Source organism: Malassezia vespertilionis, chromosome 7, assembly GCF_029542925.1.
Source record: "Malassezia vespertilionis chromosome 7, complete sequence".
In the NCBI taxonomy this organism is placed as follows: Eukaryota; Fungi; Basidiomycota; class Malasseziomycetes; order Malasseziales; family Malasseziaceae; genus Malassezia; species Malassezia vespertilionis.
Window position 1 is genome coordinate 437,781 of NC_079253.1, and position 21,825 is coordinate 459,605.

The 21,825-nt window shown below is 58.2% G+C and overlaps 13 protein-coding genes across 13 annotated transcripts; 8 read left to right on the forward strand and 5 right to left on the reverse strand.

The window, feature by feature from the left end:
* Nucleotides 1-195: 195 nt before the first annotated feature.
* On the reverse strand, nucleotides 196-1,065 carry MVES1_003503 (uncharacterized protein; the record flags this gene model as incomplete). The annotated part of the gene is made up of 1 exon (XM_056208319.1): nucleotides 196-1,065. The coding sequence occupies one exon, from the start codon at nucleotides 1,063-1,065 to the stop codon at nucleotides 196-198; it is 870 nt and encodes a 289-aa protein (XP_056064294.1).
* Nucleotides 1,066-1,104: 39 nt separating this feature from the next.
* On the reverse strand, nucleotides 1,105-4,902 carry MVES1_003504 (uncharacterized protein; the record flags this gene model as incomplete). The annotated part of the gene is made up of 1 exon (XM_056208320.1): nucleotides 1,105-4,902. One exon carries the CDS (start codon nucleotides 4,900-4,902, stop codon nucleotides 1,105-1,107), a length of 3,798 nt encoding a protein of 1,265 aa, XP_056064295.1.
* Nucleotides 4,903-5,177: 275 nt separating this feature from the next.
* MVES1_003505 (2-iminobutanoate/2-iminopropanoate deaminase) lies at nucleotides 5,178-5,602 on the forward strand (the record flags this gene model as incomplete). Its single annotated transcript, XM_056208321.1, has 2 exons — nucleotides 5,178-5,453; nucleotides 5,483-5,602. 2 exons carry the CDS (start codon nucleotides 5,178-5,180, stop codon nucleotides 5,600-5,602), a joined length of 396 nt encoding a protein of 131 aa, XP_056064296.1.
* Nucleotides 5,603-5,627: 25 nt separating this feature from the next.
* Nucleotides 5,628-6,443, reverse strand: MVES1_003506 (uncharacterized protein; the record flags this gene model as incomplete). Its single annotated transcript, XM_056208322.1, has 1 exon — nucleotides 5,628-6,443. The coding sequence occupies one exon, from the start codon at nucleotides 6,441-6,443 to the stop codon at nucleotides 5,628-5,630; it is 816 nt and encodes a 271-aa protein (XP_056064297.1).
* A 138-nt stretch (nucleotides 6,444-6,581) lies between these two features.
* HTS1 (histidine--tRNA ligase) lies at nucleotides 6,582-8,237 on the forward strand (the record flags this gene model as incomplete). The annotated part of the gene is made up of 1 exon (XM_056208323.1): nucleotides 6,582-8,237. One exon carries the CDS (start codon nucleotides 6,582-6,584, stop codon nucleotides 8,235-8,237), a length of 1,656 nt encoding a protein of 551 aa, XP_056064298.1.
* Nucleotides 8,238-8,325: 88 nt separating this feature from the next.
* On the reverse strand, nucleotides 8,326-9,742 carry cys2 (homoserine O-acetyltransferase; the record flags this gene model as incomplete). Its single annotated transcript, XM_056208324.1, has 2 exons — nucleotides 8,326-8,332; nucleotides 8,358-9,742. 2 exons carry the CDS (start codon nucleotides 9,740-9,742, stop codon nucleotides 8,326-8,328), a joined length of 1,392 nt encoding a protein of 463 aa, XP_056064299.1.
* A 166-nt stretch (nucleotides 9,743-9,908) lies between these two features.
* On the forward strand, nucleotides 9,909-10,632 carry MVES1_003509 (L-methionine (R)-S-oxide reductase; the record flags this gene model as incomplete). The annotated part of the gene is made up of 2 exons (XM_056208325.1): nucleotides 9,909-9,916; nucleotides 9,948-10,632. 2 exons carry the CDS (start codon nucleotides 9,909-9,911, stop codon nucleotides 10,630-10,632), a joined length of 693 nt encoding a protein of 230 aa, XP_056064300.1.
* A 563-nt stretch (nucleotides 10,633-11,195) lies between these two features.
* Nucleotides 11,196-12,434, forward strand: MVES1_003510 (uncharacterized protein; the record flags this gene model as incomplete). Its single annotated transcript, XM_056208326.1, has 2 exons — nucleotides 11,196-11,246; nucleotides 11,283-12,434. The coding sequence occupies 2 exons, from the start codon at nucleotides 11,196-11,198 to the stop codon at nucleotides 12,432-12,434; spliced, it is 1,203 nt and encodes a 400-aa protein (XP_056064301.1).
* Nucleotides 12,435-12,671: 237 nt separating this feature from the next.
* On the forward strand, nucleotides 12,672-16,841 carry MVES1_003511 (uncharacterized protein; the record flags this gene model as incomplete). The annotated part of the gene is made up of 1 exon (XM_056208327.1): nucleotides 12,672-16,841. One exon carries the CDS (start codon nucleotides 12,672-12,674, stop codon nucleotides 16,839-16,841), a length of 4,170 nt encoding a protein of 1,389 aa, XP_056064302.1.
* Nucleotides 16,842-16,845: 4 nt separating this feature from the next.
* On the reverse strand, nucleotides 16,846-17,588 carry MVES1_003512 (uncharacterized protein; the record flags this gene model as incomplete). The annotated part of the gene is made up of 2 exons (XM_056208328.1): nucleotides 16,846-17,388; nucleotides 17,415-17,588. The coding sequence occupies 2 exons, from the start codon at nucleotides 17,586-17,588 to the stop codon at nucleotides 16,846-16,848; spliced, it is 717 nt and encodes a 238-aa protein (XP_056064303.1).
* Nucleotides 17,589-17,667: 79 nt separating this feature from the next.
* UFD1 (ubiquitin fusion degradation protein) lies at nucleotides 17,668-18,866 on the forward strand (the record flags this gene model as incomplete). The annotated part of the gene is made up of 2 exons (XM_056208329.1): nucleotides 17,668-18,762; nucleotides 18,789-18,866. 2 exons carry the CDS (start codon nucleotides 17,668-17,670, stop codon nucleotides 18,864-18,866), a joined length of 1,173 nt encoding a protein of 390 aa, XP_056064304.1.
* Nucleotides 18,867-18,946: 80 nt separating this feature from the next.
* Nucleotides 18,947-20,618, forward strand: CCT4 (T-complex protein 1 subunit delta; the record flags this gene model as incomplete). The annotated part of the gene is made up of 3 exons (XM_056208330.1): nucleotides 18,947-19,099; nucleotides 19,127-19,216; nucleotides 19,254-20,618. The coding sequence occupies 3 exons, from the start codon at nucleotides 18,947-18,949 to the stop codon at nucleotides 20,616-20,618; spliced, it is 1,608 nt and encodes a 535-aa protein (XP_056064305.1).
* An 85-nt stretch (nucleotides 20,619-20,703) lies between these two features.
* MVES1_003515 (uncharacterized protein) lies at nucleotides 20,704-21,789 on the forward strand (the record flags this gene model as incomplete). Its single annotated transcript, XM_056208331.1, has 1 exon — nucleotides 20,704-21,789. The coding sequence occupies one exon, from the start codon at nucleotides 20,704-20,706 to the stop codon at nucleotides 21,787-21,789; it is 1,086 nt and encodes a 361-aa protein (XP_056064306.1).
* Between the last annotated feature and the right edge of the window lie 36 nt (nucleotides 21,790-21,825).

The window sequence follows — 21,825 nt, forward strand, 5'->3', positions numbered from 1 at the left end:
TGGCCCCGTGCGGGCAGTCGCGTGAGCGTTTTGCACGGGCCAAGGCGTCCGCGCTGCAGCAGTGCTTGCACGCATCATGTTCGAGCCCCACACACCAGTGCCAACGTCCATTGCTCTATAATAGGTACATACGACCATACGCCGCACTGCAGCACGTCTCTCCGCACGCGCTGCAACAATGCGCGGCCTGTACTCCTATCCATCGTGTGCGACGCCGAAAATAAAAGCCGAGAGGTTGCTAAACCCTTTGTGCGAGTCAATGTGGCGCTTATCCACATCCATGATATACGCAGCCGCGACGACCACAGCGCGCTGCTCCTGATTCAAGTGGTGTTCCGGCGCAAGCCTACCCAGCGCGCTAGACTCCTCCAAGTTGACCTGCTTCAGCTCTACCGGTGTTCCATTGAGCATTTTTGTCGGCACAGACACTTGAAAGTTGTTCGATGCGCTGTCGAACCGGACCACTTCCGCCTCGACCTTGGTCAAGAGTTGTGTATGCGAGGCAGTCACAGGATGGACCAGAGCGACAGTCTGGTCAGCGCGATCGACCATAGCAATCTTGGATTTGAAATGTTTTAGCTGCGCCTTGACAAATGGCACCTTTTCCCCAGTCACCAGCAGACCCGACGCATCGTACAGTCCATACTCCAGCGTCGTAAAAAACGTCGCTTCCGACTTGTGCACTCGTACCTCTCCGATCGGGTACGTTGATTCGTACAGCGCATCGCGATCGAATGCGTAAATCACGGCGCGGCTCAGTACACCACCCTCGCGCTCGATCTTGACAAGGCGCTCGCCGTTCACACCCAACAGTACATGAGTGTGCTGTGCTTGCGCCGCAGCTGTATCTTGTGTGATGGTCCCGACACTCGTGCCGTCGGGCTCCGTCACAAGCACATTGGCGTGCGGAGAAACCGGGCTCAACGCCGCGTTCTCGCGCGTAAGCAGCACACACGGCGCACAGATCCACGGCTCGTCGAACCGTCTATCCGTATCCGTGGTGCTCAGCGTGCTCGTCTCGTCAAACACAGACAGCTTGTCCCCATACACCAAATCCTTGTCCATCAAGGCGCGCGTCAAGTCCTATTGCTTAGTCATGCACTACTACGGAGGGAGTCTACTTTCCGGGGCGTGTGACGAGGCCAAGTCGCATCGGCGGCCGAGGTCCTGGACGCTGTGCAATGCAGCTTCGAGGGTAACGTACGAAGGCGTTTCGGGGCCCGTGCTGGCCAACAAATCACGGAGAAGCAGAATATAGCGCGGCAGGCGCTGCGTCGGCATAATCGCGACGTCCACCGGACTCAGCTCTTTGGGCCGTGCGTTGTGCGGCGACTTGCGGCCCGCCGCTGCATCTGGCGTCATGTTCGTTTGTTCATTCTCGTCGCGCGGTGCGGACGTCTGCTGCACATGCACGGCGGATTCCGGCACAGGCACCAGCCCAAGGCGTCTCTTGCTTTTGCTCTTTGTCCCTTCCGTGATGCGCAGTGCGCGCAGTGTAGTGCCCACGACCGAGCTCCACGCCATGTGGATTTCTTCTAGTCGGCCTTGGATATCGAGAAAAGCGTGCGCAACGCCCTCGCTCGAGGGATTTTCTTCGACACGGTATATCAATGCGCGGCTGATACTAATCAGCTGCGGCAGCATTTTACGGAGCGTGACCAGGTGCGACGGGGGAGTACTGGATGGCATGCGGTAGGAAGTCGAGGGCTGCGAAGGCATCAAAACGTTGGTCCGCATCCTTGTCGACGCACTTGCGCCCGTCCACTTGAGCACCACAATAAGCAAGCTCTCCAAGTGCCGCGCATAGCTGTACTCTGTTTGAACAAGCTCGCGGATAAGGAAAAGCGCCTTGACCTCCTTCTTCCAGTCGTCGTCGTTCGTGAAGGGCGCATTTGGCTGCCGGCCCGTCGTGCGCCCAATCCCAAGCTCGTTCGAAATACCGTCCTCGGATTCGTGCGTGTCGCTGTCGCTGTCGCTGTCACCATCGCCGTCACCGTCGCCGTCACCATCGCCGTCACCATCGCCATCGTCATCGCCGTCGCCATCGCCGTCGCCATCACCATCGCCGACGCCATCGCCGACGCCAACGTCTCGCGCTTGCGTTTCTTCTTGCACACTCGTCTCGCTTTCGGCAGAGTCAGTGGCCAATGCGTCGGACTCTGCGCCGCTGTCTGCATACAACAATGAGCTGGACAGAATGGTATCGTTGCCCGTGTCGTCGTCGCCCAATGTCGTGTGCGTCACATCGCCAGCGTCGACAGAGTCGATCAACAAGTCGGGCACGGTCTCTTCGTCGTCCGCCGCGCGGCTCGCAAGCAGCGAAGTGCGCGAGTGCGAGCGCACTGCGCCTTGTGGATCGCTTACTTTGCGGTGGATGGGCAGCGGCGGGCGACGCACCGCAGACAAGCTCCGCAAGTTCGGCATGCTTGCTTTGCGCGCAGTGCGCGCCTGCGCACGCACGGCCATGCGTTCGCGGTGCTGGATACGCACATGCTCGAGCGCCTGCAAGAACTCGTGGTCGTCGGCAATCCGCAGCGTAGGCTGGCGCTTGTCACGCCGCGGGCGGTACATGCGGCGATCGGGCGCTGGTTTTGTGGTGTGCGACGCAGCGTCTGTGGGCTGCGTCATGGCGTGCAAGTCTAAAGCACTCTTTTGCGTGACGAGGTCTTGGGCTTCGGGGTCGGCGCGTTTGCTCTGCCCAGCGCGCCCTTTGCCCGGCGGCACCGAGGCACTGCGCACGGGCTCTTCGTCCGCGCCCGATTCGAGTTTGGGACTTGCCTTGCGTGCTTTACGCTGGTTATGCATGACATTGAGCAGGCTCGCGGATTTCGACGTGCGCAGCACTTGCTTTGGCTCGTCGCCCTCCTCGGCACGCATTGGCGAGACTGATTTGTGCGGTACAATGGGAGGGAAGGCGTCGAGCTCGTCGGTCTCGGTGTCCTTCTTCTTTTTGCGCCGCGCGGCGGGTGCGTCAGCTTCGCCCTTGTCCGTGACGCGGCTCTTGAGGCGCTGCTTGCCGAGGGCCCATGCACCGCTCAGGCCCAAGGGGCCGGACGAGGTGTCAATGAGCGGCACGGTGTCGGCGCGCTCATCGCTGCGCGCTTTGGTCGTGTCTGAAAGCGCCTTGACATTCAGCGGCTCGAGGATGCGGCCAATGGACCTACGGCGTTGGATTCGCGGCGCGCTTTGCACTGCAGCAGCACTTGCCGACGGTGTAATGCTGAGCATGTCAAATTCAGCCTCGCTCCATCCCTCGTCGCGCTCCTCGATGGACGTGCTTGGGCGCTCGTGTGCTTCGCTGGAAATTTGCGAGTACTGCGAGGTGGGACTCCCTTCCTCGTCCGTACGGGATCCAATCGCCAAACCCTCGCACATACCGCTGGATCGCTGAAGCTCGGGTATGTGCGACCGTACCGGTGTGGTGGGAATTCCGTCCCAGCCAAAGTGCTGAAATGCGTCGCGGAGCGAGGAGGCCAGCGGCGGTGCGGAGCCTTGCGACGACGGCGCAAGTGTCGACATAAGCATCTCCTCGATCTCGGCAGTAACGACATCGGCAGAGAGTAAGGGCCCGTGGCGCGGCGAGCGTTCCTGGCTGGTCATGGCCTCCGCACCCTGTACATGGCCCTTTTCCGTCGATGCCTGGACGCTGGGGCGCCGCGAAAGGAGCTTGTAGTGCATTTCATGGGCCGTACCCGTACTGCTATCCTCCATGGGCGCTGCAAATGCGCGTGCTGCGTAATCCGTAGCAAAAAATGGGCCGGCGCCGGTGGGCGACGCGCTTTGCGACGTGGTCGTGTGCATAGAGCTGAGCGAGGCAAACGTATCGGCAGAGGTCATCGAGCGCGTCGACTCGGGCTTTTCGGGCGAGTCTTGGCTCCCGAGTAGCGCTGGCTCCGACTCTTGCAGGGCGCTGTGCAGAGCTGCCACGGCTTCTCTCGATGGCTCGCCGCTTTGCGGCTCTGTAGGCGTCATGCCGAGCACACGCGACGTACTTCGCTCGGTTTGCTTCTTCTTCTTGCCGTCTTTGGTCGTGGAGCGTGCAAACTGCAAAAAGCGGTAGAGATGGTCCACACTCTTGTTGCGTGCACGGTGAAACATGGTACGCGCCGCCTCCGCGTCCTCATCCGTCTCCAGCGGCGGCGCTAGGTCTAACGTATGCAAATTGGACGTGCGCTGCGACGCGGAGCGCGACGCTGTTCCCGATGCGCTGCTCGACGACTGCGATGGATACGATGCATCGCTCTCGGCGCACGGCAAACTTACGCTTTCGTCAGGGGGGACTGGTGCTATCGGCGCCGAGAATGCGCGTTGCGCCTGCCATTCTTGCGTGGTCGGATGCCGGGCACCCCAGGGAGGCTGCACAAGCTCCTCTTCTTGCTCAGGCGCTTCGGGGGGTCCTTTGGACCGCCAAAAGTTTGCGCCTGATCTTTTCGTGCGCGGCGCGCCAGCTCCTTCCTCACTAGTGCCGGGCTTGGTATCATGCATTTCAATTGTATTGCGTTTGAACGTAGAGTACAAGTTGCGTGCCTGCCGCATCGTTTTGCGCAAAACAGGCGCAGGAACAGCGAGCTCTGCACCGACCGAGTTGGTTGGCGATACCTCGGAGCTATTTCCTACGCCAGAATAAGACGGATTTGCATTTACAGGCGTCCATTGCGGCGAAGGCGAGGGCAACGGCGAGATGCCTGCACTCCAGTCACTGGTTCTCGAAGAAAACGTCTCATCGCCATCCGATGTGTTGCTTCTTGCAGGATACGCGGGAGACGCGGCACGCGACCCACTCACCTCAAACAACTCCTGGTTCATGACGACAATCGCAGGCTGCGCACGCACTTGTTGGTCCGCTTGCCCGCTGGGCTGCGTGGGCGGGGCATCCGCCAAGTGTTCCGTGCCCGCCGTCATATTCAGCTGCAAATCAAGCCGTTCTTTACGCAGATCGCTTATGCCGTCCACGACACGCTCCTTGCAACTTTGTATGCGTGCGGGAGGCGTCACGATTAGGTTTGTCAATCTGCCGTCTGCGTAAAGAAGCGCACGCTAATCTCGCCGTACGTCTCGGCCGGATCACGTGACGCATTGCTGCCCCGCTCTCGGTCCGAGCATGCGCCATGCTCTTGGCCCGGTCTGCGTTGAGGACACCCGTTTACCGCGCAGCACGTTTGGCACCGTTTAGAAGTATGAGCTCTGTGTACAAGACCATTTCTACCCCGGACGCACCCAGCGCGATTGGCCCGTACTCGCAGGCCGTCGTATACAACGGCACTGCCTACGTCTCTGGCTGCATTCCATTCGATCCAGCATCGATGCAGTGTGTCGAAGGCGGCATCGAGGCGCAGGCGCAGCGCGCGATCGACAACCTGCTTGCTGTTGTCAAGGCCGCAGGATCGGCGCCGAGCCATGTGCTCAAAGTTACCGTGTTCATGAAAGACATGAACGACTTTGCCAAAGTGAACGTGGGTACAGGAGAAAAAGCTAACGCTAGGGTATCTATGAAAAGGCATTCACCCCATACAAGCCTGCACGCAGTGCCGTCGAAGTCGCGCGCCTGCCGCGCGATGTGCTTGTGGAGCTCGAGTGCATCGCCGCGGTGAAGAGCGACTGACTGCATGGGCGTATATAGAGCCGTATCATGTCAATCGGATCACCACAAACATCAATGCCCAGCTGAGCATGACTGCGACGATGCTTCCAAGTGTGAACCATCCCATATTCCGCGCTTTTTTGCTAAACGCACCGAGCTGGCCGCGTGTGCGCGTCATGAGCGACAAATTCTGGTCCAGGCGTGTTCCTGCTTGCTCGACAAGAACACGGTCGTGCTCCATCGCTTGAGCAAATGCAGCAGTATTGCGCTTCAACACGCCGGCCATGCGCAATAGCTCGTTGGAAAGTGCATCGTGGATCTTGCGGTCCGATTGCAGCGTAGGCTCGATATTCGCAGCGGGCGCAGTGGGCGCAGCGGGCGCTACAGGGGCGTTTGAGCCGTACTCTTCTTCCATTGTTTCGTCAGATAGCGGCACATATTCGACATGCTGTGTCTCCTCGCTGGCATCGCGCGTCTCCAGTCCGCTGTACAAATAGTCGTCCCAGTACTCTTCGATCCGCCGTGCTTGCTGCGTCTTTTGCGCGGCCGGAGCCTGCGCCATGCTCTCTACACCACCCTGAACAAGCGCTAGCCGCGCAAGCAGTGACTCAGTGCTCTCATCATCCCCAAGCATCCTCACCAATGTCTCGGCGTGCCGTACCGACGCAAGCAACTCGGCCACTTTCCAGCGCGCCGCATCGTCGCCCCATGGCTGCGCTGCACGGCGCTGCACCTCGGCGCTGCTCAGGCGTTCAAGTGCATCTACATAGCGTGCCGCGTTCAGTCGCACATGCGCCGCGTCCTCCTCGGCGCGCTCGTGCCTCCCCGCATAAAATGGCGCACCAAACAGGACACTGGCCATCGTGGTGATGTGCTTAGTAAGACATGCGAAGGGCTGTCGGCCGCTTCGCACGGCGCTTGCCAGTTGATGCCCACGGGGTTGCTCCGTTCCATCTCGCGAGTTTCCCTCCGTCCTTTGATCCAGGTCAGCACACGCAGTATGTCACAGAGTGTAGGTGCGGATGCGGTCGCAGCGCAGCGCGCACTCCTTGAAAAGCAGCTCGACACGCTCCGAACCCTCAATGCAAAACAAGCGCCGACGGCTGCCGTCCAGTCCGAGGCCGCGCTCCTCCAAAACATTGTCACGCAGCTTGCAGAGATGAATGTGTCCAAGAGTGCCAAGAAGGGTGGGGGCAAGATCACGCTTAAAACGCCCAAAGGGACGCGCGATTGGGACCCATTGTCCATGGCGCTCCGCAGGCACGTTTTTTCTACCATCGAGCGCGTCTTCAACACGCACGGCGCAGTCACCATTGATACGCCCGTGTTTGAGCTGAAGGAGATTTTGTCGGGAAAGTACGGCGAGGATAGCAAGCTGATCTACGATCTGCAGGACCAGGGCGGCGAGCTTTGCTCTTTGCGCTACGACTTGACCGTCCCTTTTGCGCGCTTTGTCGCGATGAATCCCACAGAGTATGGCAGCATGAAACGCTACCACATTGCAAAAGTATATCGGCGCGACCAGCCGGCCATGAGCAAGGGTCGCTTCCGTGAGTTCTACCAGTGCGATTTCGACATTTCTGGCACGTACGACGCCATGATTCCCGATGCCGAAGTCCTCTGCGTCCTCGTGGAGGTACTCGAAGCACTTGATGTCGGTGCATTTACCATCAAGGTTAACCACCGCAAGCTGCTCGACGCAGTGTTTAGCATCTGCGGTGTCCCCGACGAAAAAATACGCTCCATCTCGAGCGCGGTCGACAAGCTCGACAAGAGCCCTTGGGACGAGGTGCGCCGCGAAATGGTAGAGGACAAGGGTCTTGACGAGGCTGTTGCAGACAAGATCGGCATCTATGTCCAGCTGCACGGCAACCGCGAGCTCCTCGAGAAGCTCGAGGCCGACGCGGATCTCACGCAGAACCAGCGCGCATCGGAAGGCTTGGCAGATATGCGGCTCCTGTTCGACTACTTGGATGTATACGGTATCCTTGGCCGCTTCTCCTTTGACCTGAGTCTCGCACGCGGTCTGGACTACTACACGGGCCTGATCTACGAAGCAGTCACCGCCGCCAGTGCCCCGCCGGGCTTTACGGGTGGTGACGCGCCGGTCATGCCCAAGAAAAGCAAGAAGGGCGACGAGGAGATCGACGAGAGCACGGTTGGTGTTGGCTCGATCGCCGCCGGCGGGCGCTATGACAACCTGGTCGGCATGTTTTCGGGATCCAAGCGACCTGACGCAGTGCCTTGCGTGGGCGTCTCGGTCGGTGTAGAGCGTGTGTTTAGCATCCTCATGCAGCGCATTAAAGATGCGCAGGCGCGGGGCGAGCGCACCGTGCGGCAAAAAGAAGTCGACGTGTATGTGATGAGCATGGGCGACGGTCTTTTGCTGGAGCGCATGCGCGTATCAAAAATGCTATGGGACGCCGGCATCAAGGCGGAATTCATGTACAAGAAGAAGCCCAAGATGCAGGCGCAGTTTGCCGTTGTGGACAAGGAGCAGGTGCCGTTTGCCGTGATGCTTGCGCCGGGCGAATGGGCCGAGGGCAAAGTGCGTGTGAAGCTGCAACTCGGCAGGGCAGAGGAAAGCGACAAAGGCAAAGAGGTACCGCTCGCAGAGCTTTCTACCTATTTGCGGGAAAAAATTTCAACGCTTTAATATAGGAATCCTTGGAGCGCGCCGCCAAACGTGACCGTGTCAATGAGAAAACTATCGTGCCCATGTGGCGCATCGATTTCATAGTACATCACAAACTTGTTTCCGTTCATCCGCAGGCACTCGGCCAGCTCTCGCTGCTGCTCGACAGGGAAAAGAATGTCGCTCTGGACACCGAGGATCAGCACAGGAATATGGTTGAGGCGGCGCAGGCCGCGCTTGAGTGCAGGGATATAGGTGTGTGCTCCGGGATTCGAGATGGTGGAGATGTGCTTGCGCCGCAGCTCAGCATGCGCGACTTGCGTAGGCACGATGGGCAGCCCGCCATCCTCGCCGTGGGAAAGAAAGCGCGTCTCGCCGAGCTCGGCCAGTGCATCGTCGGACATGTCGAACAAGTCCATCGCCTTGGAAATGTAGATGAGCGAATTTGCGTCGTACTTAAGGCAAAATTGCTCGCCTTGGTGGTCCAAGTACGTCTCTACCATGAAGTCAGGGCACAGTGCAGGCACGCGATCGCGCGGAGATTTCGAGTCAATGTCCAAGCTGCGTCGCTTCCTGCCAAATCGCTGCTCCCATTCGGGACCGGAGCGGTAGGTGACAGTGGCAATCTGGCGCGCAAGCTTCATTCCAGTATGCGGTAGGTTCTGTCCAGCACCGTAGTAGTATCCGCGGTTCCAATTTGGGTCCGCCATCAGGACACTCCGCTGTGCATGCCGAAGTGCAATGCCGGAGGGCGCAGACCGTGCAGTGCCACTAATGCTAACCATGCGTGCAACTCTGTCGGGGTACAAATGCGCCGCGGCAATACTCTGCATTCCGCCCATGCTCGATCCAATGCTCGCATACAGTTTGTCCACGCCAAGGTGGTCCAGGAGCAAAAACTGCGCGCGGACCATGTCGAAGATGCTGAGCACGGGAAATCGTGTGGCGTACGGCTCGCCGGTCGGGTCGAGAGGGTACGGACTCGAGGGGCCTGTGCTTCCATAGCAGGAACCGAGCACGTTGGTGCACACTACAAAAAACCGATTGGTATCCAGTGCCTTGCCAGGGCCAATATAGGTTTCCCACCAGCCTTCGGCTGAGTTCTTCGCCGTGCTGGCCGCATGCGAGCTCGCAGAAAGGCCTGTATGCAGCAGGATCACATTGTCTTTTGCCTCGTTCATAGTGCCCCACGTCTCATACGCGATTTTGAACGAGGGGAGCGTGCTGCCATAGTCCAACGGGTACTCGTGGAGGTATTCGAAAAGCTCGTACCCAGCGACAACCTTTTGGTACGCTGGCTCGGGCCCAAAGCCGCTCGCGCTCGCTCCGACTGCTTCGCTCGCCTCGACACCGCGCTCTTTTGCGGTGCGCAGTTCACGATCGCGAAGCTCGTTCCTGTCGACGCAGGGGAAAAGCATGCCTGCAGCAGGCGCTTTTGCTGCCGCCTGGCTCGCATAGCGCACAAAGGGGGGTGTGCGCAGCCCTCTTCGTGAGAGAGACACGCCGGCACGCTGCAGTAACCGCATACCGTGTGGCAATGCTTCCCACATCAAGACACTAGCACAGTCTGTCGCGGCGCCGCACCGTGACCGCACGTCATACCTCCACATGAAATCGTCATTCCACGTGATACGTGAGACGTGCAGGCGCGCTGGTCCACTGGCTTGTGCAGCGCGTCGTCCCCATTGTGCCATGGTGCAGTAGGTAGCGTCGATTTGGCTGACACAACAGTGCTGACGCTGCGGGACTGCCCCAGGATGTCGCTTCCAAAGAGCAGTTTTACGCGCATATCCAGCTGCAAATTGCAGCGCTGCTTGATGGGCAGCAAAATTGGGTGACCAACCTTGCGAATGCAAGTTCTGTACTATACAACACCATGAACAGATTCTCCGCATGGAAGGAGAAGCGTGTAAACTGGGCAGGATTCTATCTGCTGGCGCCACTGTTTCCAGGCGCGTCTGCAATGCCGCCCAAACCCACGTTGTGGCTCGGCCCATTTTGTGGCCTTCCTGCGTGCCAAGCTATTCCATCCGTCATTGGCCGTGGTGTATGTGCAGACGGCAGTGCAAAGTTGCCTCCAGCCACCGTCTGTGTTCCGCGCACAGACGATTACCGTACGTATCGCCGCTTTCTAACGCTAGCGGGCCACATTGCGTGTGACTCCATGTCCCAATCAGAAATTGTCGTACCCATAATCGTGCCGCGCGCAAGACTCTCTTCCAGCGCACAGGCGGCTCTGCAAGGTCATGGGCCTCAGGCACTGATCGATGCGTGGGCCGGGCGCGGCGATGGCGAGCATGTGATTGTCGGTGTGCTCGACATCGACTGCGAGGCGGCGAATGGATTCGATCAAGACGATGTGCTAGCGTTGGAACGCATCGTTGCCGCACTCAGCACCGCTTGTACATGGTCCTAAGCGAGCATGATTGGACCGACCCATTTTTTCAAGGTCACTGCGCACGAGCCCATCAAATCTCGTGATGCGTCCAACAAGTGGTGGCAGGCAAATAAATGTGCTGTTACGCGCGGCGTAATCCAGCCTGCATTTACCGCAGTCGCGTCCTTGTTGGCAAATGTGCTAATGTGGAGTATTTTTACAGCCAATCACATAGAGATATCACATGTTCCCTGGAATTTTTTTTGCATGCGCCAATGTGATTGTAGTAAAAGCTTGTGGCCAAGAGCTATGCAGTTGTGTCTGGGGTGGTGTTATTCAGGAACTTGGCGCCTGGGATTGGCCGCTGGCGAGAAAAAGAATTTTGGAATAACGTTTGTATTGTGGCGGGGTCTATCAGAGCAAAAAAAAAAATCTTATTGAGCCTCATCGCGCAGCACATTGCATCTTTACCCAAGATCTTTTGTCGCTCGTGTCTAGGCGCTTTCTCAGTAGCCCGGACTTTTTTATTATTCTCTCGCCATACGGTCTAACGCTTACCAGCCAACAACACATCAGCAGCGCTAGCTGAGGCGACTGCTAGTATGAGCACGTATTCAGCAAGTACAGCCCATGTAGATAATGGCGGCACTGCGGTACGTTGCACGCCCTTATGGTTACTAACTTTCCAGACCTGCACGTACCCCGGCCCTGGGTCCATGTATGGCAGTGCTGTGCATCTGCCACGGCAAACCCGCGTCTTGCCAAACGGTCCTGGTGGCTCGGATCGCATTGTGCTCAACGGCATGCGCGGACCCACCGGACTGAATGCAAGCGCAGGCAGAGATTCGTTTGGATCTGGTGCGCGATCGTCGTCCAAATCGTTCAGCAGTTCGTTCCCTACGTCGTTTGGTGCGGCGGGTGAAGCTATGTCTTTGCCTGCCTCGGAGCGTGCTCGCCCAGCACAGGCCGCAAGGATCTCTCCATTAGACGCCGTCCCAGTCAATGCGGATGGCGTGCACAACCAAGACGTTTCGATGAATCTCCCTTCCTCATCGATGGCCGGTAGTGAGGCAAAAACCATCAACGGCACGACACAGCTGAACAGCACCGCCCCGATACATCCCATGGCATCGATGGAATCTGCGGATGCACACCATCGCTACATATTTGATGGACAAAACTGTGGGAAAGACCACGAAGTGCATATCAGTTCACAGCACCGCGGAGAATCCCCCTTTTCGATGAGCAGGATGGACAGCGAAATGGACATGAAAGATGGGGCAAATCACTCGAACCAGCAGCTGCACAAGTGCGAGAGCTGCTCGAAGGTGTACCGCCACCCAAGCTGTCTTGTCAAGCACCGCTGGGAGCACACCATGTATTGGAAGGAGGCATCCAAGTTTCTCATGAGCAAGCACCAACAAGTGCAGCTGCTAGAGGCCGCAGCGATCCTCGTTGGCATGGATTCGAATGCACGCTCACTCCCCGAAGAAAAGGCACTGTGGCCTGCGGCAGTAAGCCCTCCATCGTCTGGTCTACTTGGATGCGATCAGGTGAATTTCGAAAAGCTCATGGCGTCCAAGACGCGCAATACTTCAGGCGGCCCCAAGACGCCCAGCATGGCGTACGGCGCTTCCGCGCCTGCTCAATCTGCAGCACTGGGAAATTTCCATGGTGCTTCTTACCAGCGCGGTGCACGCCGTTCTGACCGCTCGTCTGACGAGGATGTCGAGGAGGAGGACACGCCAGCCGATGTGGAGGACGTGCATGCTCGCGAAGGCGTCTATGGTCTAAGTTCTGGTGGCGATGTCATGGCAGATATGGACATGGATGCGGATTAAAAGGGACTCTTACGAGAGAAGTTTACAAATGTGTATACAAAAGATGGATGTTGTAATCCAAGCGTAGCGTCGCGGCTGGTAGCATAGTACATCGCAACGACACTACGTACGGACAGTGATCTCGGCCGAAAGCACGCATAGCCATGTAAAAAAAACAGGGGCTGCATATGCATGCAGGATGCTACAATACTGTGGGGTTCCGGCAAGACGCATGCAATCCTCTTATCCTACCCCGCCATGCCGCCTGTAACGAGCGATCTGGGTGAGACAATCCAGGAGGGATTCACAGGCAATCTGTCCCTCCATCAGGAGGCGCAGCTGAAGGGGTTCTACCGACGCATGTTCGAGCTTGCGGAGCAGAACGTGGAGCGCTCCGAGCAGCTCGACAAGGCGGGTGGTCCAAAAGCCGCACAAACGGGCACTGAGCTCGAGAGCAACACGGTCTCGAAGAATGCTCCGAAAGACAAGGACGGTGCGAAGAAGGCGGCCGAGCTGCAGGCCGTGGAAAATGCGGTTGCAAAATACGGTGGCCCCTACCTGCGCAATGCATTCTGGAACGCCGTGCAGGTGGACAGTCCCGACATGACCATCTTGCGTTTCATGCGCGCGCGCAATTTTGACATTGACCGTGCGTTTGGAATGGCGATTTCGTGCAATCAATTCCGCCTGGACATGAACATTGACGAGATCATGTTTAAGGGCGAGCTGGGCCTCAAGGATGTGCCTGGCTTTTTGAACCAGTTCCGTCGCGGTATCTCCTACATTGAGGGCAACACGGACAACAATGAACTACCCATCTACTTTATTCACGTTGCGCGCCACTTTACAAATGCACAGAAACCAGAGACGCTGCAGCAGTTTGTCCTCATGGCCATGGAATACTGTCGTTATCTCTACACGCCGCCCACCGAGAAGGTCGTGATTGTGTTTGATATGGCGGGTTTTGGGCTGAAGAACATGGACTGGAACTGTGTACTGTTTATCCTCAAGTGTCTCGAGGCGTACTACCCCGAGTGCCTCCAGCGCATTTACATCCACGGTGCCCCGTGGATTTTCAAGGGTATCTGGAGCATGCTCCAGCCTCTTTTGGACCCTGTCGTCGCCGCGAAGATCAAGTTTAGCACCAAGGCGGACGAGCTGGAAGAGTATATCCCCAAGTCACGCTTTTCCAAGAGCATGGGCGGAACACTCGACTGGGACTGGAACTATGTCGAGCCTGTTGAGGGTGAGAATGATCTGCTGAAAGAAACCGAGATCTGCAACCAGATCAAGGAGGAGCTCGACGTGCTGGTACGAAAGTTTGAGGATACGACCAGGGAATGGGTAAACACGGAAGGACACAGTGACGAACTGGACTATCGCCGCCTGGTGTTGACCAAGCAGATGCGCCTCAAGAATTTTCAGTTGCGCCCTTTTACGCGTGCGACGAATATATACCAGCGTGTGAATGTGCTTCGTAATGACGGCACCGTTACCTGGACATACCCGCAGCTGAATGGACCTACACAGTCGCAAACCATTAATGAGCGCCACAATGTGCCTGCGCTCATTGCATGGCTGCGTGCGCACCATGAAGACACGCTTGAGAACTCTGTCGGCGGTCGATTCAGCCCCTGTATGCTCATTCCTAACTCCTACAGCCACGTCGAGGGCGTCGAAGCGATCAAGAAAGCCAAGAAGGCCCCCAAGCCCAAGGAGAGGCCCTCCAAAAAGGAGGCCGACGTGCCGGGCGCGGCGGCTGGCGCTGCGGGCGGCGCTGCTGCTGCAGGCGCTGCAGGCGCTGCAGTTGCCTCGCAGCGCAAGCCCAAAGGAGACCGCAGCAAGCCCCGCCGCACGCAAAAGGCGGATGCTGGCGACGGCGACGGCGCCGGCGTCGACAAGCCAGTAAAGCGTCCAGCGCGCGTGAAGCGCAAACCTGCGCCGCCTGTGGGCCAGCCCATCGCGAGCGAGAGCGAGAAACCAGTGGAAACGCGCAATGTGGCCTCAGAGCCAGCGCTGTCGGAGACGACTCCCATTGCGCCTGCTGCCGGCGCCGGACTTACAGGTGGCGCATTGGCCGGCGGCGTTGCTGCCATGGGCCTTTCAAGCAAGCGTCCCTCGAGCGTCACGTCAGACGCCTCGTTTGCCTCTGCGGAAGAGTTTGGCCACGCAAGCCAAGCTCGGCAATCGCCCGCAGCTCCGCCCCTCGACATGGACGACGATGACGACGAGGTAGACGAGATTGAGGAAGAGCGTGTTGCGCACACCAATCCCACGCACCGCAGTATTGTCCAAGAGTACGACTTGGACGACGATGAAATGTCGGTGCTGAGCGAAGACGATGACAATGAGGATGCTCTCACGCCCGAGACGGTTGTTGTGCCTAGCTACGCGATGGGCAAAGTTACCTATGCACAGTGCCAGCAAAGCGAAGCCGCGCTCCGCGAAGATTTGGAAGTTGCCCACGATGCCATGGAGCTCTTTTTGGACTCGCGCATGCGCGAGGCCGAGAAACTTGCTTCGGACGGCGCCGACCATCGCCTGTACCGCAGCGTCGGCACTTCGCTCATCAACTGCGTCAAGTCGCTCATGACCTTTGAGCCGAACGACATGCAAGTCTCGATGAAATGCTGCAAGCACACTGTGATGATTGCCGATGTGCTACGCAAGAAACCGAGCCGCCTGTACAAGTTCCTGCCGCTCACTCGCAGCACGCCGCGCCTTTCGTCCATGACGCTGTTGGAACAGCATGCAGAGCTTGTGTACGCCGAGGCCACGTTGATCCGCGCGATTATGGGCATCATTTACTCGGGCAACACGATTGGCGTTGTGCGCGAGGCGATGAGTTTGCGCACGGCCTATGGGATCATGCGCGACCTGCTCCAGCAACTTGAAGAGGCCGATGGGCTTGTCGAAGAGGCCAACATCTTGGGCCACGGCGCCGCACGGACCATGGACCAGGACCTGCGCTCGGGCATTTACTTGGGCAATGCGCTCTGCTCCTTGATCTTGTCCCTGCTGCCCAAACGGCTCACCTCGGTCATGGGCACGCTTGGCTATGCGGGCGATCGCCGCAAAGCGCTAGAGCTCTTTGAGCGCGCCGGCGGCTGGTCCAAGTCCAAGAACCTTCCTGCCATCTCGGCAGAGCAGGAAGGCGTGCGCCGCCCACTGTGCGACATGGCAATCTTGCTTTACCATCTTGTCATTGCGGACCATGTCCCGATGACGGATGTGGACTTGCCGTTTGCCGACAAGGTCCTCTCCTGGAACCTCAAGCGCTTCCCCAACGGCATCTTTTTCCTCTACTTCTCCGCGCGCCTGTACATGTCGCAGGCACTCCCAGAAAAGGCCATTGACTGCTACCGCAACGCGATTGAGACGCAGCGCGAGTTTAAACAGCTGCACCACCTTTGTTTCTGGAGCCTCTCGCTTACCTACTTGAGCATCAGCGACTATGACCGCGCGTACGAATGCTACGATGTCCTCTCGCGCGAGTCGAACTGGTCCAAGGCCGTGTACCAGTACGCCAAGGCTGCCATTCTCTACGAGACCAGCGAGGACAATCGTGCACAGGGCAGCGTCATTATGGCCACCGTGCCCAGGCTCGTCAAAAAGGTGGCTGGGCGCAACATTCCCCACGAGCAGTTTGTCCAGGCCAAGGCGCTCAAGTTTGGACGCCTCGGCCACTGCGGCTTGCCCGTCATGGAGTTTGCCTACATTTGGCACTGCTTTGAGCAGACCCCCGTCTTCCTCCTCATGAGCAACCAGCTGAGCCGCATCGACGAGGTTATTGACGAGCTCGAGGCCATCGAGTCCCCTTGCTCTTTTGGCACCGGCGAGGCGGACTTTTACTCGCTCTACTGCCTCGCTTTCTTCTTGCGCGGCGTTGCATTGCGCTACGTGGCCTATCCCGAACTGCACACCATGGTGCGTCTTCCTGTCGGCGACCACATCAATGTCGCCGAGGCCGTCGAAGACGCCATCCACTCTTTCCAGCGCGTCTTTGAGCACGCAAACCGCCTCGACAGTGTGGATCGCTACTTGGTCTACTTTGCCCACTACGAGCTGGGATGCCTCTATGCAGCGCAGGGCGACGAGGCGCAGGCACGCCGCGAGCTCGAGCTTGTCCTCTCGCGCAAACCACTCACCACGCAAGACGCAGGGCCGCTGCGCACCGGCAAAGCCAACTACCTCTTGTCAGGCATCTGCCAGCTGCGCTGCCACGCTGCCTTGGAAACCATTCGGATCCGGCGCGACCGCCAGCTCACTCGGAGCGTGACGCGGTCCCGCACAGTCCGTTCGCAGCCCAATGCGCGGCGCCAGAGCCTGAGCAAGCACGCTTCGATCTCGTCCAGTGCCGGCCCCGACCACACCCATATCCCGTCTGATATTGGCCACCGCGCACGCCAAAGCAGATTAGTAGTGTAGTACCCTAGTGTTTAGCTTTTCCACGACGCTCTGCAAACGTCGCCTGAATGGCGTGGCCTGCGCGCAGATCTTGCATGCACAAACCGTCGACTGCGCGCCCATGCGTGGCGTGCTCGACCACCTGTTCGACCAAGTCCTGCGGCACGCTCACTACACCGTCCACATCGGCGAGCAGGAGATCGCCGGGGTACACAGTAACGGGAGGGAAGGCGGACTTGCCATCGGCGCCCATCGGCACGCTCGGATCAGCGATCTCGAGGGGGATCTGGAGCTGCGATGGGCGTGTGAAGGGCGACTGGCCGAGAATAGAGTGGCCGCGCGCAAAGACGGGAAACGCACTCGCACGGTGCTCGCCCAGATCGCGGCAGCGGCCGTCGAGGACGACGCCGCGGACGCCGAGACTCTGCGCGCGCGCCGTCATGAGCCCGCCCCAGATGGCAGAGCGCGTCGTCGGCGGCGTGCTGATCAGCATGACAGACTCGGGCTCGGCTGCGTCTACAAAGTGCGTGGGTGGTTTCGGTGCATTCGTATCGCGCTGGTCGACCATCTGGGGTGAGTGTGTGGAATACGTGCCTGGACGGTGAAAGCGGGGCCGCAAATCGAGGTCTGGCCGCTCATGAACTGCGGCGAGTACATGTCGATGCCGGGAAGATAGCCGCCGTGCGGCAGCTTGAGCTTGATCAGGGCATCGGCCACCTCGCACGACGAGAAGCCCGCAAGTTTCGAAACGAGCGCTTTACTCACCATGGTTTGGAGCAACCCCGCAGTGCCCGATGACTAAATAGTGGTACGCCACACTTGACCATCATGTCGCTGGTACGTGGCGATGAGCTCACAGCAGTTTGCTAGCGTGGACTCGGTGCTCGGAGGCGCTCGCGGAGGGGGCTGGGGTGGCCTAAATGGCTTTATGGATGGCTTCGACCAGCGCTTCGCTGCGCCGCCGCAGGCGTACGAGGCCTACTTCAAAGCGTACCACATGGCGCGCTTTCCGGGGCGCGAGCGGAACGACGTGAGCTACGGCGGAAAGATTATTATGCCGCCATCTGCACTGGCGACCATCACAGACTTGGAGCTCGAGTCGCCGTGGACATTTGTGCTGCGCAATCGGAATACGGCACATCCGCTGCACACACATGCAGGCGTTGTGGAATTCATTGCCGAGGAGGGCGTGGTATACCTGCCTTCCTGGATAATGCGCATGCTGCAGCTGGACGACGGCGATCCGATATATATTCAGGGGACACGCCTGCCAAAAGGCCGGTTCGTCAAGATCCAGCCCCAGACGGTCGACTTTTTGGAAATTAGCGATCCAAAGGCAGTGTACGTGAACGGCGCACTAACAACCAGACTCGAGCAAGCGCTCCGCAATTACCCTACACTCACGCCCGGCGACATCATCGAGATTAGCTACAATTGCCTCACGTTTGAGATTTTGATTATGGACGTCGTGCCGGACGCCGAGGGTATTTCCATCATCGAGACGGACTTGGAGGTCGACTTCGCCCCGCCAAAGGGGTACGTCGAGCCCGAGCCCGTGCAAAGGGGAGGGCAGCCGACAATGGCGTCGCGCCTCAATATCGATACGGCCAAGCACGAGCTTACTGGCGCGACACAAAGCGTCGCCGAGTCCCCCGCGCCGTTCCGCGGGCTCGGCCAGACGCTCAGCGGCAAGAAAACCAAGGGGAAGCGGGATAAACCGATCACGCCGCGCGAGCAGGATAGCCGCGTGCGGAGAACAGAGTACGTCGCTGCTACGCTTATATACAGTGTTCCTACGATTGTTACCAACGATACCATGCAGGAAGAAAAGCGCGTGCCCGCGGCACTGCACCTCAACTTTGGCCAGTTGTTTTTTGGCTACGATGTACCTATTCTCGACGTCCCAGCTCCAGTGGAAAAGGAAGAGGGGAGCAGTGACCACGTACGTCATGCATGTACTAACTGAAGCATGCTCCGCGCTTCACTGGCACCGGCAATCTGCTCGCTGCCCGCAAGCCCGACCCCATTGTCATAGACTCGGAGTAGGCAGTTATCTTATTTCCACAAATGCCTCACGGAACGGCGCGCCGCGCGTGGCGACGAGTTTGTGCACGTCGTTGGATACCATGGCGGAACAAGGAGCGGGACAAAAGTCCACTATCCGCGCATTCAAAAACTCGGACAAGCCAGATGAAGTGCGCCGCTCGAACCTGTCTGCGGCTAAATCAGTCAGCGACGCGGTACGCACTTCGTTGGGGCCAAAGGGCATGGACAAAATGGTGCGTACGCCGACATGCTCATTCTAGATCCAAACCGCTTCGGGCGAGGTCGTGATTACGAATGACGGTGCTACTATCTTGAAACACATGGCAGTAGTACATCCCGCTGCGCGCATGGTACGTTTTTTTTTTTTTTTTTTTTTGCTCACACCAGCTTGTCGATCTTTCGCAGGCCCAGGACGTCGAGGCTGGCGACGGCACCACCTCTGTCGTCGTCATCGCTGGCAGCGTGCTTGGTGCTGCCGAGCAGCTCCTTGCAAAGGGGATCCACCCCACTATTATTGCCGAGTCGTTCCAGCACGCTGCGCAGAAAGCGGTCGAGTCGCTCTTGCAAGTGGCAATTCCGGTGCGGTTGGACGATCGTGCCGCATTGCTCCGCGCCGCAACCACCTCGCTGAACTCCAAGGTCGTTTCTCAGTATTCGTCCGTGCTTGCGCCCATTGCCGTCGACAGTGTTCTCCGCCTGGTGGATTTGAACGCAGGCGATAGCGACGGCGAGACCGTCGACCTGCGCGATATCCGCATCGTCAAAAAGGTTGGCGGCACGATCGATGACACAGAGCTTGTTGACGGCCTCGTCCTCGAGCAGAACGCAGTGACCTCGAGCGGCGGCCCCGCACGCGTCGAAAAAGCCAAAATTGCCGTCTGCCAGTTCCAGCTCAGCAGCCCCAAGCCAGACATGGACAACCAGATTGTGGTGAACGACTACCGGCAGATGGACAGGATTTTGAAGGAGGAACGCCAGTATTTACTGAATATGTGCAAAAAGATCAAAAAGACGGGGTGCAATGTGCTGCTCATGCAAAAGAGTATTTTGCGCGATGCAGTCAACGAACTCGCGCTGCACTTCCTTGCGAAGCTGAAGATCATGGTAGTAAAGGATATCGAGCGCGACGAGATCGAGTTCATTTGCAGCACACTGAATACCAGCCCTATCGCAGACATTGACTACTTTACAGAGGAGAAGCTCGCTCACGCGGAGCTGATCGACGAAGTGCAGCAAAGCGGCGCGCGCGTCGTGAAAATCAAAAAAATCAGAAACCCAGGCCGCACAGTGAGCATCCTTTGCACGGGTACCAACTCTTTGGTGCTTGAGGAGAGCGAGCGCAGTTTGCACGACGCGCTTTGTGTGGTGCGCTGCCTCGTCAAAAAGCGCTTCCTCGTCGCTGGCGGCGGTGCTCCCGAAGTGCACATGTCCCGCGCATTGTCGAAGATCGCACCCTCGCTGCCAACCCTGGAGGGGTACAGCTTCCAGGCATTTGCCGACGCGCTCGAGATTATTCCCACCACATTGGCGGAAAACGCAGGACTGAACCCCATTACAATCGTTACGGAGCTTCGCAACCGCCACGCACAGGGCGATACTGCCGCGGGGATCAATGTACGCAAAGGCGCCATCACCAATATTCTCGAGGAAAATGTGCTGCAGCCGCTGCTCGTCTCCACGAGCGCCTTGGAGCTCGCCACAGAAACCGCCTCGCTGCTCCTCCGCATCGACGACTACCATTTGTCGCGTTAGCCACGTGGTCCGTAGAATTAATTTCGCCTATCCCGTGTTCCTTGCCCGATGGGCGGTGCTTGCCAATGCATCGCTACGCCCCACCATGGATGCTTTCAAGGCGGTAACGCATGGTCCGCGGTACTATGCCGCGGAAGAGGAGGGGTTTATTGAGCCGACGTACAGCGGTGTAGACTATACGCACTATGGAAATGGGGCATCGTACGGCGACCCGGCATCTACGCCCTATCCGACGTACCGCCACACCGGCCGGCCGCTTCCCCAGGTCCCAATGGCGCCGCAGCGCGAGTCTTTGTCGGATTTATCGCACGCCAAAGAGTTTCACGACGAGGCAGACATGACACAGCCCGATCTGGAGGATACGTATTACCCCGCGCAAAAAGAGACACACAATGAAAAGGCCGCAGGGTTCGCTGCGGGCCCCTACGTTCCCACGTCGTTCGTCCCGCGCCGTGGGATATGGGCCGTGGACGACCGCCGTGCGTTTGCGAAGCAGTCGCTGATTTTGAAGGTGCTGCGGATCGTTGCATTTATCATTATCATTGGCATTATCATTGCGCTTTCAGTGCTGATTTTGATTGTCATGTTCCTCCGCCCACCCAACATTGGCCTCGACGGGCTGACCCTGCCCAGCGATTTGAGCCAGGTGCATATTGAACAAATGCAGTTTTCTGTCAATGCAAATATCAAAGCGGTCGTCGCGAACCCAAACTACATCTCTGCTACAATCAAGGAAGTCACCGCAGACTTGTTTGACCAGCGCGTGCCGGGCCTGCGCATCGGCCGGTGCAATACAACCGACGTGGAAATCTATTCGAGGAACATGACGACCATCTCTGTTCCATGCCTGTTGGAGTACGATGTCAACAAAGACAAAAACTTTGCCTTGATCAAAGAAATCGCGAGCAACTGCGGGGTTGGCAAGTCGAAAAAACGTGACTTGAGCCTCTTGCTCAAGCTGCACTTGAAGATCAAGTTTCTTGCTTTCAATATCCCCGTGTCGGTCACCCCGTCAATTAGCATGGCGTGCCCGGTGAGCGATGGTCAGATTAAAAAGGTGCTTGGGGGACACTCTGATATTTTGGGTCAACTGGGGCTAGGGAAGCGCAGTGCACACGATACACTCTTACGTGCGAGTCCTCTCGCACCGCGCCATTTAAAAGACTTATAGGCGCCATTGTACATAATGAACAATAAGAAAACTCTT